The sequence below is a fragment of the Meles meles genome, chromosome 7, assembly GCF_922984935.1.
Source record: "Meles meles chromosome 7, mMelMel3.1 paternal haplotype, whole genome shotgun sequence".
Lineage (NCBI taxonomy): Eukaryota > Metazoa > Chordata > Mammalia > Carnivora > Mustelidae > Meles > Meles meles.
Window position 1 is genome coordinate 133,007,779 of NC_060072.1, and position 15,480 is coordinate 133,023,258.

The following is a 15,480-nucleotide window of genomic DNA, read 5'->3' on the forward strand; positions in this document are numbered from 1 at the left end:
TGGATAAGGCAAGGACTTCAATCTGCATAACAACAATGCCCTTCTTTTCCTGGGCTTTGCTTGACAACCTCCCAGATTGGCTCCCCCTCACCCGCCAACACTATCTTTGCCTTTAGGTGGAGATGATATTAAAAGTGGTAGCTTGGGCCACTTTGGGGAGTTACTAAATGTTCCTGGGTATCTTGCATGTATACAGGAGGTATACATGTTATTAAACTTCTCTTTGTTTTTCTCCTGTTCATCTTTCATTACAGGGAGTCTCAGCCAAGAACCTGAAGGGTAAAGGGAATGTTTTTAATTTATTTTTAAAGATTTTTTAAAAATTTATTTATTTGACAGACAGAGATTGCAAGTAGGCGAAGAGGCAGGCAGAGAGAGAGGAGGAAGCAGGCTCCCCGCCAAGCAGAGAGCCCGATGCGGGGCTCGATCCCAGGACCCAGGGATCACGACCTGAGCCAAAGGTAGAGGCTTTAACCCACTGAGCCACCCAGGCACCCCCATAACATGTTTTTTAAAAACTGGAAAGTAATAAAGGGAAATCTCACCAGAATGGTCAGGAGGTTGCTCTGGCGGCTCCCACACACCACCATCGTGATCATCAAGACACGCTTTAACCCACTGAGCCACCCAGGCACCCTTAAAGATTTTATTTTTAAGTACTGTCTATGCCTAACCTGGGGCTCGAACAACCCCGAGATCAAGAGTCGCAGGCTCCACTGACAGAGTCAGCCAGGCACCCAAGGAGGGTTATGGCTGAGAACACAGAACCTTCAGGAATGAAGATTTGGATCTCCCAGCTAGGTGAGGAACCTCAGCCTGCCTGCATCTTTCAGCCGCTCAACAAGCCACCCGTGGACCACTGGCCAGCACCCTCTGACAAGTTTCTCCACCACCGGCCGAGTCCTCTCCCAAGACGTCTTAATCTCTGCCTTGGGTGGCAGTGGGAGCAAGGGGGAGTGAGGGTCTTCTGAGTTCTTACTTCCTTTCTTGTTTACTTTTCTTCTGCCCTGGGGATCACAGCTCCATTCTGCGTTTGCTATTACAAGACTGCGTAGAGTCCTTTACTGCCTTTTACTAGTTAAAAATGCTTCTTCTTCTTCTTCTTTTTCCAATACTTCTTAATATTTAATAAAGGAACAGGAAATATTTCCCCATTCAAATACTGACAAGGTTTCTGGCTCCGGTCTAGATCCTGAGCGCTAGATCATCATAATAAATACAGTCACTTAACCTGTTTCCTTATGTTCTACAACACTGTCCATTTAACAGACCTCATGCTTCATCCTCCTATAATGCAGTCCTTTAGCCTCCGCAATGCCAAGCAGCTCCTTTTAACTAGACAACTTCATCTTTCTTTAAGCTTGAACATGTATGTTCTTTCTTTTCCATTTTTTTTGAATGGATTTTAATTTATTTATTTTTTTTCAGCGTAACAGTATTCATTGTTTTTGCACAACACCCAGTGCTCCATGCAAAACGTGCCCTCCCCACCACCCACCACCTGTTCCCCCAACCTCCCACCCCTGACCCTTCAAAACCCTCAGGTTGTTTTTCAGAGTCCATAGTCTCTTTTCTTTTCCATTTTAAGCAAAAAATCTATTGTGGGCAGTAGGCTTAGGGAATGTGGGTAGCTATTATGAATATATAATGTTACATGTCAATTACATATCAATAAAGCTGGAAAAAAATAAGTTAAAAGTGTAAGAAAACAACCCCAAATACATATATTTTCAGGATATGATTTAGAACTCGGAATAATGTTTTTAGTTATTCCTAATATGGTATCCTAATATTATAACACTACAATACAATGCTTTAAAATCAAATCCAAAAATGCTATAGATACCTCCTATAGAGTTAATTATATTAAGCGCTATTTATTGAGTGCTTAACTTGTCCCATGTGGATTGTTAAGATATATGCACTAACACACGCATTTTCCCTTCAGGTCATCCTCCCAAATAATCTCATAAGAGAGAGACTGACTTTCTTGTTTCAAAGATACAGAACTCGAGGTTTGAAGAGAGGAAAGAACTCTTCTAAAATCATAAGCCTGAAGGGACAGATCCCAATTCTCCATCCCTAGGGAGAAAAGGCTCATGGCTCTAAGTTCCCTTGAGTCTTAAATTTGGTATCGCTGACTCAGAAAGATCTGGCTCATTCAGAATCTAAGTGAGACATGAAGGTTCATTCTTCAGTTTCCCGTCAAATTCCAAATGTCTCGGATTTTAAATGGCAACCTCCTTGCCTAGAATGAAACCCACATCACAACAAATTAGCTAAGTGGCTCCTACACAGGCCTTATTTATAGTCCCGGCAATTCGATTTCTGAATAATGGCTTAGTTGTTAGCATAAAATACAGTCTTGGAAAGATGACAATTATGTTTTTTGAATAAACTAGATAGGAAATTAACATGTAAATTTAGCACAGAAAACAGACCCATGAATATTTATTAATAGAATGCAATGACACTTCTCACTGGATCCCAGAATAACCTATCCTAACAATGCTTATTAACGAATTAGTCAGAGAAAATGGTATCAGGTGTGCTAAACTTCCACTATGGTGTACTGTTCAATTTTAAATAAGGAAAACACTGCTTCCCTCTTTTCCTCTTCGAAGAAGACGCGTCTCTTTGTCACTCCCACTTCCTAGGTGATCTCACCAAGCCCTCTACCCCTACAACCTTCTTTGTGCTCATTACTCCCAAACTGATACAACCAGTCTGGACCTCCCTTCTAAACATCCAACTTGAAGGGTAGCAGGATATGGCACCCCAAAATATGCCTCTTTGGCACAAGGATTATTTTGAGCTAATTATTTTGAGAACTGCAGACACAGGAGAAGTTCTGCAAACAAAGTAGAAGTTACTCCCTTGGAAGAGAAATTTACATTTATGAAGGATGGCCCCATTTGTGTGTGTCTCCCTCTCTATACCAGGAAGAAAAGGATGAGTAAATCACAGGAGAATCTTATCAATAAAGAAGGCACCAATTAAAATCTGCATAACAGCCATACTTCTGTTTACTGTGCTTTTCCTGGCAACTTTCCATAACTCACCCCCCCCAATCCAATCCCCATCCTTTGTCTTTAGATGATGGTATTTAAAGGGGTGGCTTGGGCCATTTTGGGGAGTTACTCTGTTTTCCTCATTATCTCCCATGTATACAAGAGGTATACAAGCTATTAAACTTCTGTTTTATTCTTCTCCTATTAATCTGTCTTTTATAAGGAGGTTGATCCCATCCAAGAACCTACAAGGGTAAAGCAAAAATTACTTCTACACCCATCTCTTAATTGGTTTCCCTGCCCTTATCTTCATTATAACTTATTATCAAAACAGCAGCCAGAGTAATCCTGTTGAAAGATTCATTCTATCAAATCATTCGTATGTACCAATCCCCCCTCATGGCTTCCCATCTTTGACAGTATGATTTATAATAAGATATAAATATTTTGGTCCTCATCCACAGTTCCTGCCTCAAAGCTCCCAAGAATCTTAGAATTTCCTAAGTGACCTGAACAATGGGATCATCTCTTGTTATATTTGGTATTTTTTCCTCAGTTCCTGAAACAGTCTCAGTGTGGAAAAAGGTGAACTGTGGGTCTTTTGTAATTCATGACCTACTCCGTTGAACCAGGGCTGAGTCCGTGTTAAAAGGAGGCACTTTTGGGGTGCCTGGGTGGCTCAGTGGGTTAAGCCTCTGCCTTCGGCTCAGGTCATGATCTCAGGGTCCTGGGATCGAGCCCCACATGGGGCTCTCTGCTCAGCAGGGAGCCTGCTTCCCCCTCTCTCTCTGCTTGCCTCTTTATCTACTTGTGATCTCTCTATATATACCAAATAAATAAAATCTTTAAAAAAAAAAAAAAAGGAGGCACTTTTGGAAAGCCCCTGAGGATGGAGTCTGGTTGCCAGGGAAACCAACCACAATTACAGGGTGGGACCAGTCAGTCCCACTCCTACATCCACCTCCGGAGGGGAAGGGGATTAGACCCAATCACCAAAAGCCAATGATTTCATCAATTTGGCCTAAGTAATGAAGCTTCCATAAAAACCTCTGAACTACAAGTTTCATTGAGCTTCTTTCTTGGTGGGTGAAGCAGAACACATCCAGGACCCAGGAGGGTGGCACACTTCATACTCCCTGGGGACAGAAGCTTTTCTGCTCCAGACCCTTCAAGACCACACCCAGAGAATCTCTTGATCTGGCCTTCATTCGTATCCTCTAATATTCTTTGAAATAAACGAGTCACCTGTAGGTAAATTGGTTTTCTGCGTTCTATGAGAGGCTCTAGGAAATGAATTGAACCCACAGCAAGGGTTATAGGAACCTCTAACTTCAGGCTGAATGGTCAGAAGCACAGGTCACAACCTTGATTTGCGATAGCCGTCTGCAGGGGGGGCAGTCTTGTAGGACTGGGCCCTTCACCTGTGCTATGTGACGCCGTCTCTAGGTAGCAGAGTGTCAGAATTGAGTTAAACTGTTGGACAGCCAGTCAGAGTCATTGCCTGGCACGGTCCCCTTACTTCTCACCTCTCCTATGCTATCCCCTTCTCCCCCGGCTCCAGCCACACGGGGCTCCTTGCTGGGCCTGCGACACCCAGGTCCACCCCTTCCTGCTTCCTTTTCTTTGGCGGGAACACTTTGTTCCCTGGTACATCAGAATGGTCCCTCCGTCAAGCCTGCAGGTCCTCACCCCAACATAATCTCTGAGAAGCTTTCCTGGGCCACAGTATCTAAAATTACAATTCACTTCCCTGCCCCGCACACCAGTGCCTCTGTTCCCTCCCCGCTGTTCCTTCCTCAGCACGTACCACTAACTTCTTTATTACATGTTTTGCTTGCTTATCATTGGTTTCCTGACTAGAATGTAAACTTGACAAAGGCGGGCCTTCAGAGGGTTTGTAGATCGCTGCTTGCGCAGTTCTAAACTCTGCCTGAAACCCAGGACTGCAGTCCCTACTCCAGCCTCTCCCACGCCTCCCAGACACCAGCACAGCCCCCTCCAGCACTGTGCAGGAAGAGAAATTAACGTTGGCATCAGTGGGTCCTTTGTTTAGGCACTGCGCATTAACTGAGCACCTGGCACCCTCATTACGTCCACTGGGCGCAGCCAGTGTGTTTTGCTGCTGAGCTCCACACCAGGCAAAGCCCAAGGCAGGAAGTCATTGCTATCAGTAAACAAGCAGAACAGGTTAGACACTGTGCCCCTGGTGTTATTATGGGCCGCTGCCAATAATGTGCTTTCCACAACCACCAATCCTAGGTCTACCCTGATCTATTTTCACAAATGCACCCCCTTCCGCTGAGCAGGCAGCACTGACTCCCTGGGTCAGTCCCCACCACGTGGCCAGTACCGCGCTGGTCCTTCTTCTCACTCTGGGGCCTCAAGGTGCGGGGTTTGCCTCCAAGCCAGCCTACCTGGCACCATGGAGCCCTTGACTTAGGGAATTCTAAGTGCTTGCACAGTCGTTGACCTAGTGCTGGCCACTTACTGATTTTAACAGGTTTCTGGAAGGAAAAACATATTTTCCCAGACACATCAGCTCTACATTATCCAAACAGACAAATGTGGGCAGAGGGGGGCAAAGGATGATGAGAGCAAGGAAATGTAAAGAAAGGATCAAGGGGCACCTGGGTGGCTCAGTGGGTTAAAGCCTTTGGCTCAGGTCGTATTTCCAGGGTCCTGGGATCTCCAGCCCCACATCAGGCTCAACAGGGAGCCTGCTTCCTCCTCTCTCTCTGCCTGCCTCTCTGCCTACTTGTGATCTCTGTCAAATAAATAAAATCTTAAAAAAAAAAAGAAAGAAAGAAAGAAAGAGAGAAAGGATCAAGGTGATGTTGGCCAACACCTAGAGGGTACTATGTGTACATATGTATGGCGCTCTTGCAAACGAGTTACACGGATGCACTCATTTCAGGTTCTCTGAACTCCAAGTAGCACCGTCCACCGCCCTCAAGGCTGTTGCCCCAAGAGGTAACTGCGACAGTTTTTAAGGAACTCGCCCGACTAGGGGCGCTGGAGAGGGTCTCAGGATTTGAACACAGGCACCGTGGCTCCAGAGTCCCTGTTCTCAGTTTATGTGAATACACTTAAATCAAATCAGCCGGCCTGCGGGCCTGGAGCGCGGGAGGTAGTCGCGAGAAAGGGGCGCGGGACGCCGCGGAGGGGGGGGGGGGGGCGAGCGGACCCGAAGGAAGGGAAGGTGGCGCTGCTGGGGGCGCGGCGGCTGTCTTGGGTCACCTGGGGCTGAACCGGAATTGTTCAATAGTCGAATCGAGGGTTTCGAGGATCTTCCGACACTCCCGGGTCTCGGGCGTGTAGTCCTCGCTCTCCATCGGAGCCCGGGGCTGGCGCTGGGGCCGTGGGCCTCCCGCGTAGCTGCGGGCTCGTGGGAGTCTGGGAGTCCAGAACCCGGCGTCCGTTGCCATGGCGACCTCGGGGGGAGGCCGGGGGGAGCGGCGGACCGGACAGGGCCAGCTTCCACCGCCCGCCGGCCTCAGCGCTGCGGGACGAGGCGCGCTCTGTCCCGGACGCCCACGGGCCAGGCGGCCGCTGAAATGTCCCCACGAAAGCTGGACTCGTCTAGACACCCCTGCGAGGTCCCTCCGCGCCCCAGGCTCTCCTCACCTTGTGTTCTCCGGGGCCTCTGCGCTCAGCCTCCCGCTAGGCCGGCGCGCTCAGGGGGTTCCTGAGCATCTCCCTTTGCACACGAGCACCCCTCCCCGCGCCGGGTTAGAGCCGGGGCTCGGAGACCCTCGTCTTCGGGGCCTGGCGCCGGGTGGTGGAGGAAACCTTCGGGGAGGAGGAGGAACAGCGCCCCCTGGTAATAACCTTCCACGCTCAGGACATAATGAGCCTTGGCCCAGGAAGCGGGCGCCCTGATGAATTGCCTACACCTGCCGCTCGACCACAGACGTAGGCGTTTCATGGACCAAAAAAAAAAAAAAATCTTTGCAGAGATTAAACGGCCTACATCTCTATTTAATATTGAAGGTCAGAACTCAGGCGTTAAGTTTGAAACTCTACAGTGTAGTGTGGAATTAATCTTTACAAAGTTTCTACAATAGTAAGAAACTGCGTAATAATGAAACGGTTGTTCAAATTATGTATCATGTATTGGCGATGGTGAAATATCTTTTCTAACGTCATCGGTATGTCATTTGCTGGTTTTAGGGCTAAGTGTACCCCATCCACTTCAATATATGGCCTACAGGGAGACAGAAGATTTTCTCTCTTATGCGAAAATGAAGTTAGCTTGATATTGGAAGCTCAGAATATAAAAAGTTACTGTAGCATTAACTTAACTCTTATATTGAAAGACAAAGATGAAGGCCCCAAACGAAAAAAAAAATGTAAACAATACCAACATAATCTTCTGTAAAGGTCTGTTTTCCTTTGAGAAGATGAAGAGAGAAGAAAAAGTTACTTTTACTCCACATAGATTTTTGTTTTCAAAACCTAACTTCTAAGTCTCTTGTGGGAAAATTTACCATATAATCAAAAAGTATTTTAAAAGAAAGAAATGTATGAAGCAATAATAAATTATCTTTTCTTAAGTGATTTTTTTTTTACCACAATGCATATAAAAATTTTGAAATAAAGAGAAAAATTCCAAGGTAAAATTAAAAACCCAATTTGGTTAGGACCAGGCCAAGGTGGTGAAAAGACAGTGACAAGCTGTTGGCTGTTTCATTAATGCAGTTCGAAATGTATATTTTGAAACTGAGGAGGGAGGTCTCACCAACGACTTCATGAGTCATTGGTCAGCTCTGTGCTGCCTTTGTTGACTGATATAGACTGCATAGTTACACCATCCCACAAAAACATGAACGGAACAAAACCTCCTTGTTTGAAGCCTTGCTATAGCATATCGCAGAGTTTCAGATTTCAGTGTCTAGGAGACCAAATTATGAGCATGACTGTTTTTGAAACTATTAACTACGTAACACTTCCCTTGTTGTCAGTTACCTACACTTACCTCTCAGGTGTTCTGTCTTATGAAATTGTTCATTTCAAATCATATTCTCGCCTATAACAACTGGGTTGGGCACTGTCAAACCATCTGTCATACTAAATCCAGGCTCTTTGTATCACATGATGAATTAATTGATGGTTTTTAGTGGAAAGCTCATGAGCTCTGGAGTAAACATTTTAAAAAAGAAAGAAAGAAAGACTCCCCTGAAATTTAGTTGCTTTCTTTAGAACATTGGGCAAGTTATTTAACATTTCAGAGCCTCTTTTTTCTCACCAGTAAAAACTGGATAATGAACTTTTTTCAGGGTGCTTGGCAGTAATCTATAAAGGGAGAAAAGCACACAGCTCATGTAGGACACAAGACAAATACTAACCAGGCCTTCAAGGAGTGTGTTCCTCCTTTCTAATCCACAACTAAGAAATACACCATTTAAAGTCTTCCATTTCTTAAAAGTTGAATGTCTCATAAGCTAAAATAATTTTTATTTTTTAAATGAACAGGATTTATGGCACAATTTAAAATATCCAACTGCCCCTTTGAAACAAGTATAAATATAATGTATATTTATATTGAAAAATCACCTACCAATTATTAAAAGTGATAACATCTCAGATTAAATAGGATGAGGATTTGATTAGGAGTCAAGTGCTGACTCTGAACATAGTAATTTATATATTCCAGATGGATATTATCAATCCTATAGTCTAATAAAAGCCAAGAGGTTTGAGGTTAGGTTTGTAATTTAAATTCTTTCTGGAGTCATCATATGTAAAGTGCTTATTTTTCTTTTATCACCAGCTGTAATCTATGATTATGCGGTGCAGGCTCTGTTAGGTAAACTTGTTTTATGTTCTGCTTCATCCGTAACCAAAGTTCTTAAATAAAGGGTTGGGAAAGGAAATAGCAAGGTCTTTAGCCAGGACAATATTATGCGACTAAATCCTGTATGGAAAAACTCCTGAGACTAGAGCATCTTCAGGTCTTAAATTTTGCTGCCATGACATAACGTATCCACTCTTGTAAAAATCCGTCAGTAAGTGTTTGTCACATGGCTAAAGCCGAAAACCAAAATGGGACGCCCGGTGGGAGTCTGGGCAGGAGCAGTCTTGATGTGGAATTTGGATCTTGCCGCCAAATGTCCTTGAGCACTGCGGTAGAGGATATCTTCTCTGTGGAGCTAGTCCAGATGTTTAAAAGGGAGATGAGTAAAAAATGTGAAGAAAATGGTAACGCTTTGCCATCTGCAGAAGTGAGTCCACCTGTGAGAAGATTTGTGACCCTGTCGCTAAGGGAAATTCAGGAAATCTCTCTGTCTCGTCAACAGACTGTGGACGATCTGCGTGCTTGGAACATAACCTAGCAAGTCTGCAAGGCATGCATTGCAATAGGCAGTGAGTGGTTCAGGAAAGGTAGAGGCCTGATGGAGAGTAAGGAAAGGGCAATTACCATAGCTCATGCAATCTAAGATTTCACCCGAAGATGATAAAGATGTGGATCTTAGAATCGGTGACATAAATAATAAGAATTTATGAGACAAAGACCTCTACTGGGGGCTCCATTTCATCAGACCACAGAGGGATTTACTGTCACGAGGAGTAGAACATTCATTAGACTGCCATAAATTACCTACATAGGACCACGAAGTGCTCTGTTCTTTTTTCCAGGGCCACAAAATAATTGAAATTCTCGGGTACACGGATTCACAAGAAGGACTAAATGTAGACAGCGAACGTGTGGTTTTGGTTAGCGTGAGTATTCCCTATATCCTGACCTAAGTGAACTGATAAGATACAGTATTTAGACCTTCCACAGGAGGACTCGACTCGTTTCCCCAAAACGAACCACCAGGTGAGGCTTTGCCTGGATGCTTGGCTTGGCTCTCCCACTAGCGTTCCTGGTATCGCAACACTAACACCCTTCATTGTCTTTACGTTCAAACTCTATCTGAGAAATGTGGTAATTTCTAACATTCTAATTCTAATTCTAATTTAACATTTCTAACATTCTAATTTAGCGATTTTGAGGACTCATGATATGGATATAGGACATAGGCAAATACAGTAGTGTGAAATTCGGGTTTGTTATTGTTATGCCTGTTTATTCACCTAGAAATGTTTCAGTGTGCCCTCAGAGAGACGTGTGTGACGTGGGTTCTGCTATACCAAGGTCCTGATCAAAAGTGCACAGTCAAGGGGTTTAGTCAGTTAAGCCTCTGCCGTCTGCCGTCAGGGTCCTGGGATGGAGTCTCGCATTGGGCTCCCTGCTCAGCGGGGAGTCTGCTTCTCCGTCCCCCTGTTAATGCTCTCTCTCTCTCTCTCAATAAATAAATAAAATCTTAAAAAAAAAGAAAAAGGAGTGCATAGTCCAGGAATGGTACCCCCACCGTTGCTCAAATCAGGAAGTCCACACTTCAGAAGGGACTACTGCAAGCTCTTCTGTTAACTGTTCTAGATCAACGAGCCACCACTATGCTTGTTAATGTACTGAACATCAGCAGGGGGGTTTTACTGGGGAATGGCGTGGCCTATTGACTAGTACAGTAGCTGTTAAGAGTGGGCTCGAATTGGTAAATTTAAAGATCTCCGAGATACGTAGGTCAGCCAAAATAGTTCAGAATTCCTCCCACTTTGCAGGAACAGTCTGCAAGAGTCTTGTGGAAGCTGGAACTTAAACCCTGAGGTTATGGGGCTTTGAGCTTGATCCCCTGCCAGTCTTCTGTCCGGCCTTTGCTTTTTGTAATGGCCTGATGCCTACCAACAGGACATAGGATCTCGCTTCAAGGGAATCATTCATGCCTGCTGGTAGTTCACCTGAAAGGACAGAGAGGTAGGGTTCTGGGGACTTCCACAAAGAGGCTGCATAAAGGGTTTGGGGTCTGCTTGCACAGGAGGGATTTAAAAATAAATGTGGGAGACTGGCTTTCGGTATAAGCTGAGAGCAAGGTGTTGGGGAAACAGCTAGTCTTTACCTTCATCAAACTTCCTTGAAAAATACAGCATCAAGGCAAAGAATTGCCTGTGACCAAAGTACGTCAGTTATCTAGGAAGCCAGAAGAGAGAATAAAAGTTTCTTTAATGTAACTGATTTTGATATGTAAGATCTGTATCTGTTTAATTCAACCTTGTGTCTCCAGCGCAACCTATGGCCACCCACGTAATAAATGTTCAATACATATTTGTCAAATGAATCAGTGATGGAGAAATTCTGAATAAGTTTCTTCAAAGAGCAATTCCTAAAACATTGTGCACCTCAGTGGTGGGCATTAGAGAATTAGGCATGAAAATACTGTTAGCTGCTATTTCTAGGAGGGAGAGATTAATTCAAGCTGCCAATCTTGATGGCTGCAGGAAATCCTGCACCCCATGATAGTGGGAGATGATGTTTGGGCCAGAGAGACCTGCTAATCTGCTGTGTCATTCTCTATGAAGAAGGAAACTCCCATGATAAATGTATAAATGAAGAGAAGGGAAGGTTTGCAAGGTAATTTCCCTCAGGAAATTCCAGATCTAGGTTCAAGCCACTAATGGAAAACATTGGCCCAATAAGGAAAGATTGTGCTCGACTGTATGGCTAATTTTATATGTCAACTTCACTGGACCACAGTGCCCAGACACCAGACATATGGTTAAATATTATTCTAGGTGTTTCTGTGGTGGTGTTTTTTGGATGAGAGTAATATTGAAATTGGTAGATTTTGAAAAAAACATATTATCCTCCATAATATGGTTGGGCCTCATCCAATCAGTTGAAGGCCTGACTAGAAGGAAAGACTGCCTTCTCTTGAGCAAAAGGGATCTGCAGCAGGTGCCCTTTGGACTTGAATGGCAGCATCAGCTCTTCCTTGGATCTCCAGCTTGCCTGCCCACCTTGAAGATTTTAGACTTGGCAGTTTCCATAATCGTGTGAACTAATTCCCTGAAATAAATCTATCTGTATCTTACTTGTTCTATTTCTCTGGAGAACTCTGACTTATACAGTGACCACTGAAAAATTCATAAATTAATCAAAGGATACCCTTATATTCTTTGCAGCTCTTAATATCAGTAATAGTGAAAGTGACGGTTAGTTTTACGAGTCAATTTGACTGGGCTAGGGGATGCTCAGATAGCTGGTAAAACATTATTTCTGGATATGTCTTTGCAGGTGTTTCTAGAAGAGATTAGCATTTGAATCAGTAGACCGAGTAAAGAAAATCCCAATTACCAATGTGGGTGGACATCACCCAATCTGTTGAGGGCCTGTGTAGAACACAATGGTGGAGGAAGGGCTACTTTGCTTTCTGCTTGAGGTGGAACATACATCTTCTCCTGCCCTCAGACATTGATGCTTTTGGTTCCCTGGCCTTTGGACTTGGACAGAGACTTAGACCAGGGTCTCCTGGTTCTCAGACCTCCAGATGTGGGCTGGAACCACACCACTGGTTTTTCTGGGCCTCCAGCCTGCAAACAATAGGTTGTAAGACTTCTAAGTCTCCATCATCCCATGAACCAACCCCTCATAATAAATCTTTCTTATTGATTCTGTTTCTCTGGAGAACCCTGACTAATACAGCAAATATGTTTATTTATAGGACTGAGAAAAATAATCATCACAAGCCTGATATTTATTGAATGCTTGCTATGTGTCAGGAAATTTTCTAAGCATTTAACACATCACTTTAATGAGCTGTAATTTTAAAAGGAGGAGATGGAGACCCCAAGAGGGTGATTTACTTGTCCAAGTTCACAGTTTGAAGGGGTAAAACTAGGCTCTGAACACAGCCAGTCTTGTTCCAGAACTTACGTGCTTCATTGTTACACTATACCGCCTCAACGGAACTGTCACGAGGAACAAATTATTTCCATTCTTCACACAATGTTCATACTTGCAATAGCCTACGAGGTACCTCTCAAGCTGTCAAGCACATATTAGCCACTTAATTATGTATCTGAGTTGTTGGGGTTGCTGTAGAGAATCAAACACATTAACCCCCTGTATTACTGGAGACCGGTTATAAGAGAAACTCACCTTTGTGAGATATTCACAAGAACAGGAAATCAAGCAAAAGATATGTGTGTCTAAAGAGGCTACAAAGTTCATGCCTAAATCTTAATTGCTTTACTCCTAGGAAAGCTTCTTAACCTATTACGTAGACCCTATATAGACTTACCATCATGTACAATTCCAACAGAGTTGGAAATCTGCCTTCTATCTCTTCAGCCAATAAAAGTGGGGAAATAGGCTACTAAAGATGATCACCACGTTGACAGCTGACTCAAGGGCATTGAAAATCTAAAAAATTCCACAGTAAGAATTCAGATAACATAAGAGGTTTAGGTCACTGTGAGGAGCAAATAGACCTCCACTTGTCACTGGCCCTGAAGATATCACTATAAAATAACTAAGGTTCATAGCAATGCCCATGAATCATTGATTATGTTTAATGCTACTATGTTGAACACTCTCTAAAAGGCAGGTGTGTGCATAAAGCAGTGTTTCAATTCTAAAAGTTATTCTAGGGGCACCTGGGTGGCTCAGCTGGTTAGGGGGTTGCCTTCAGCTTGGGTCATGATCCCAGGGTCCTGGCATTGAGCCCTGCATTGGGCTCTCTGCTCAGCAGGGAGCCTGCTTCTCTCTCTCCCTCTGCCTGCCACTCTGCTTACTTGTGCTATTTCTCTGTCAAATAAATAAATAAAATCTTTTAAAAAATAAGTCATTCTAGCTGAATTCATTCTCTGAGATGGTTGGATGTAAGTGAAATTTCATTTTATGCCTTAAAAGGTGACATTTCTTTGTAACTTGCATGAGATGCTGTGTGTTGTTGTAATGTCAGAGTTTTCAGAGCTGAAGGGACCTTAGAAATAGTAAACTTCAGTCCAGTCACTCAGGGTATTTAGGTAGCTAGACTATATATAGCTCCATCTAGGATTTCATTTCCTTTTGGCTTTTTTTTTTTAATTAAAAAATTTTTTCACTCATACTACCAACTCCACAGAGTTGGCAGGGAATTCTGCTCCACGCCACTACCTAGGGATCCAGTTGATAGAAACTTCTTTTTCTTGGGACGTCTGGGTGTTTTGGTTAGTTGCGCATCCAACGCTTGGTTTCAGGTCATGATCTCAGGGTCCTGGGATCCAGGCCCACATGGGGCTCTGCATTCAGCAGGGAATCTGCTTGAGGATTCTCTTTCTCTCTCTCTGCCCTTCCCCTGTTTGCTTGCTCTCTTGCTCTCTCTAAAACAAAACAAAACAAAAAAAACAACAATGAAGAGAAGGAAGGAGAAAGAATCCAGAGCTGACAATTAAACACATTGACCCCTTCTACCCACTCCACTGATGAGAGTCACGTAGCTCTACGGTCTGCAAAGGGGACTAGAAAAGCTATTCTTGCAAGCGCTCAGGAAGTGGAAGGAAACTGACATCATCAGTGAACACTAGTAATATCTACCAGTATTCTTTCCATTATATCACTCTCCTTAAGCAATTTTGCAAGTTTCAAGGTAGTGATGGGGATAATAACACGGATGGGGACAATGATAGCTGATATCTGCACAGGTCATTAAGGTCTAGAGAACGCTTCTCTCATTTATATTATTAACTCAACCTTGTGCAATAACATCATCTTCCTTTTTCCATGAGAAAATCAGGCTCAAAGAAAGCCCAGTTAAATGAAATGATTTGCTTAGGAACATATACCTGAGTCTTTAGGAGAGGAAATACTGCCAGTCTAGTCAGAGCCGAAGAAGACCTGAGGAGAAAGGTGGGATTTCAATGTTAATCTCATTCTGTGGTAGTGTTTTCGGATGAGATTAACATTGAAATTGGTAGATTTTGAATAAAACATTATTTTCCATAATATAGGTGGGCCTCATCTAATTAGTTGAAGGACTGAATAGAACAAAAGACTGCCTTCTCTTGAGCAAAAGGGAATTCTAATCAATTAGGATTTTAGGAGCATAGGTAGCTAAATGAGAACAACAGACCCAATCACACAAGTATTTGGTATTAAGTTAGTATAGGACATGAGTGGTTAAAAAAATAAACTAATAAATAAAAAGTCACAGGACAGAATACAGAGGAAAGGTGTGATCTGGAAATGTATACATTATTGAAAAAGACAAAACTAACGTGTGTAAAATGATACATGTTCTTTTTCTTCCTTAAAGATTTTATTTATTTGTCAGAGAGAGAGAGAGAGAGAGAGAGATAATGCTCACAAGCAAGGGGAGTGGCAGGCAGACAGAGAAGCCCAATGTGGGACTCGATCCCAGGGCCCTGGGATCATGACCCGAGCTGAAGGCAGACACTTAATGAACTGAGCCACCCAGGTGTCCCATGATACATGTTCTTATAAAATGGTCTATAACAAAGTGCTGTTTCTTACAGTGAAGACTCCAAAAAATACAGGAAATGTGAAGAAAAGTAAATTCTAAGAAAGAAAAGAAGGAGGCATACTCAGTGCTCATTTCATGCAAAAGCTGAAGTAGATTCAGGACTTAGAGCCTGAGTGTAGTCTGGA

At 43.4% G+C, this 15,480-nt stretch overlaps 1 protein-coding gene across 1 annotated transcript in view; it reads right to left on the reverse strand.

Annotated features, from left to right (window-relative positions):
- Window positions 1-6,343, reverse strand: part of C7H10orf67 (chromosome 7 C10orf67 homolog) — a 152,697-nt gene extending 146,354 nt beyond the window's left edge. The window contains exon 1 of the mRNA XM_046013431.1: window positions 6,249-6,343. Within this exon, the coding sequence (XP_045869387.1) occupies window positions 6,249-6,343 (95 nt within the window). The remainder of the gene's footprint in view (window positions 1-6,248) is intronic.
- Window positions 6,344-15,480: the final 9,137 nt, after the last annotated feature.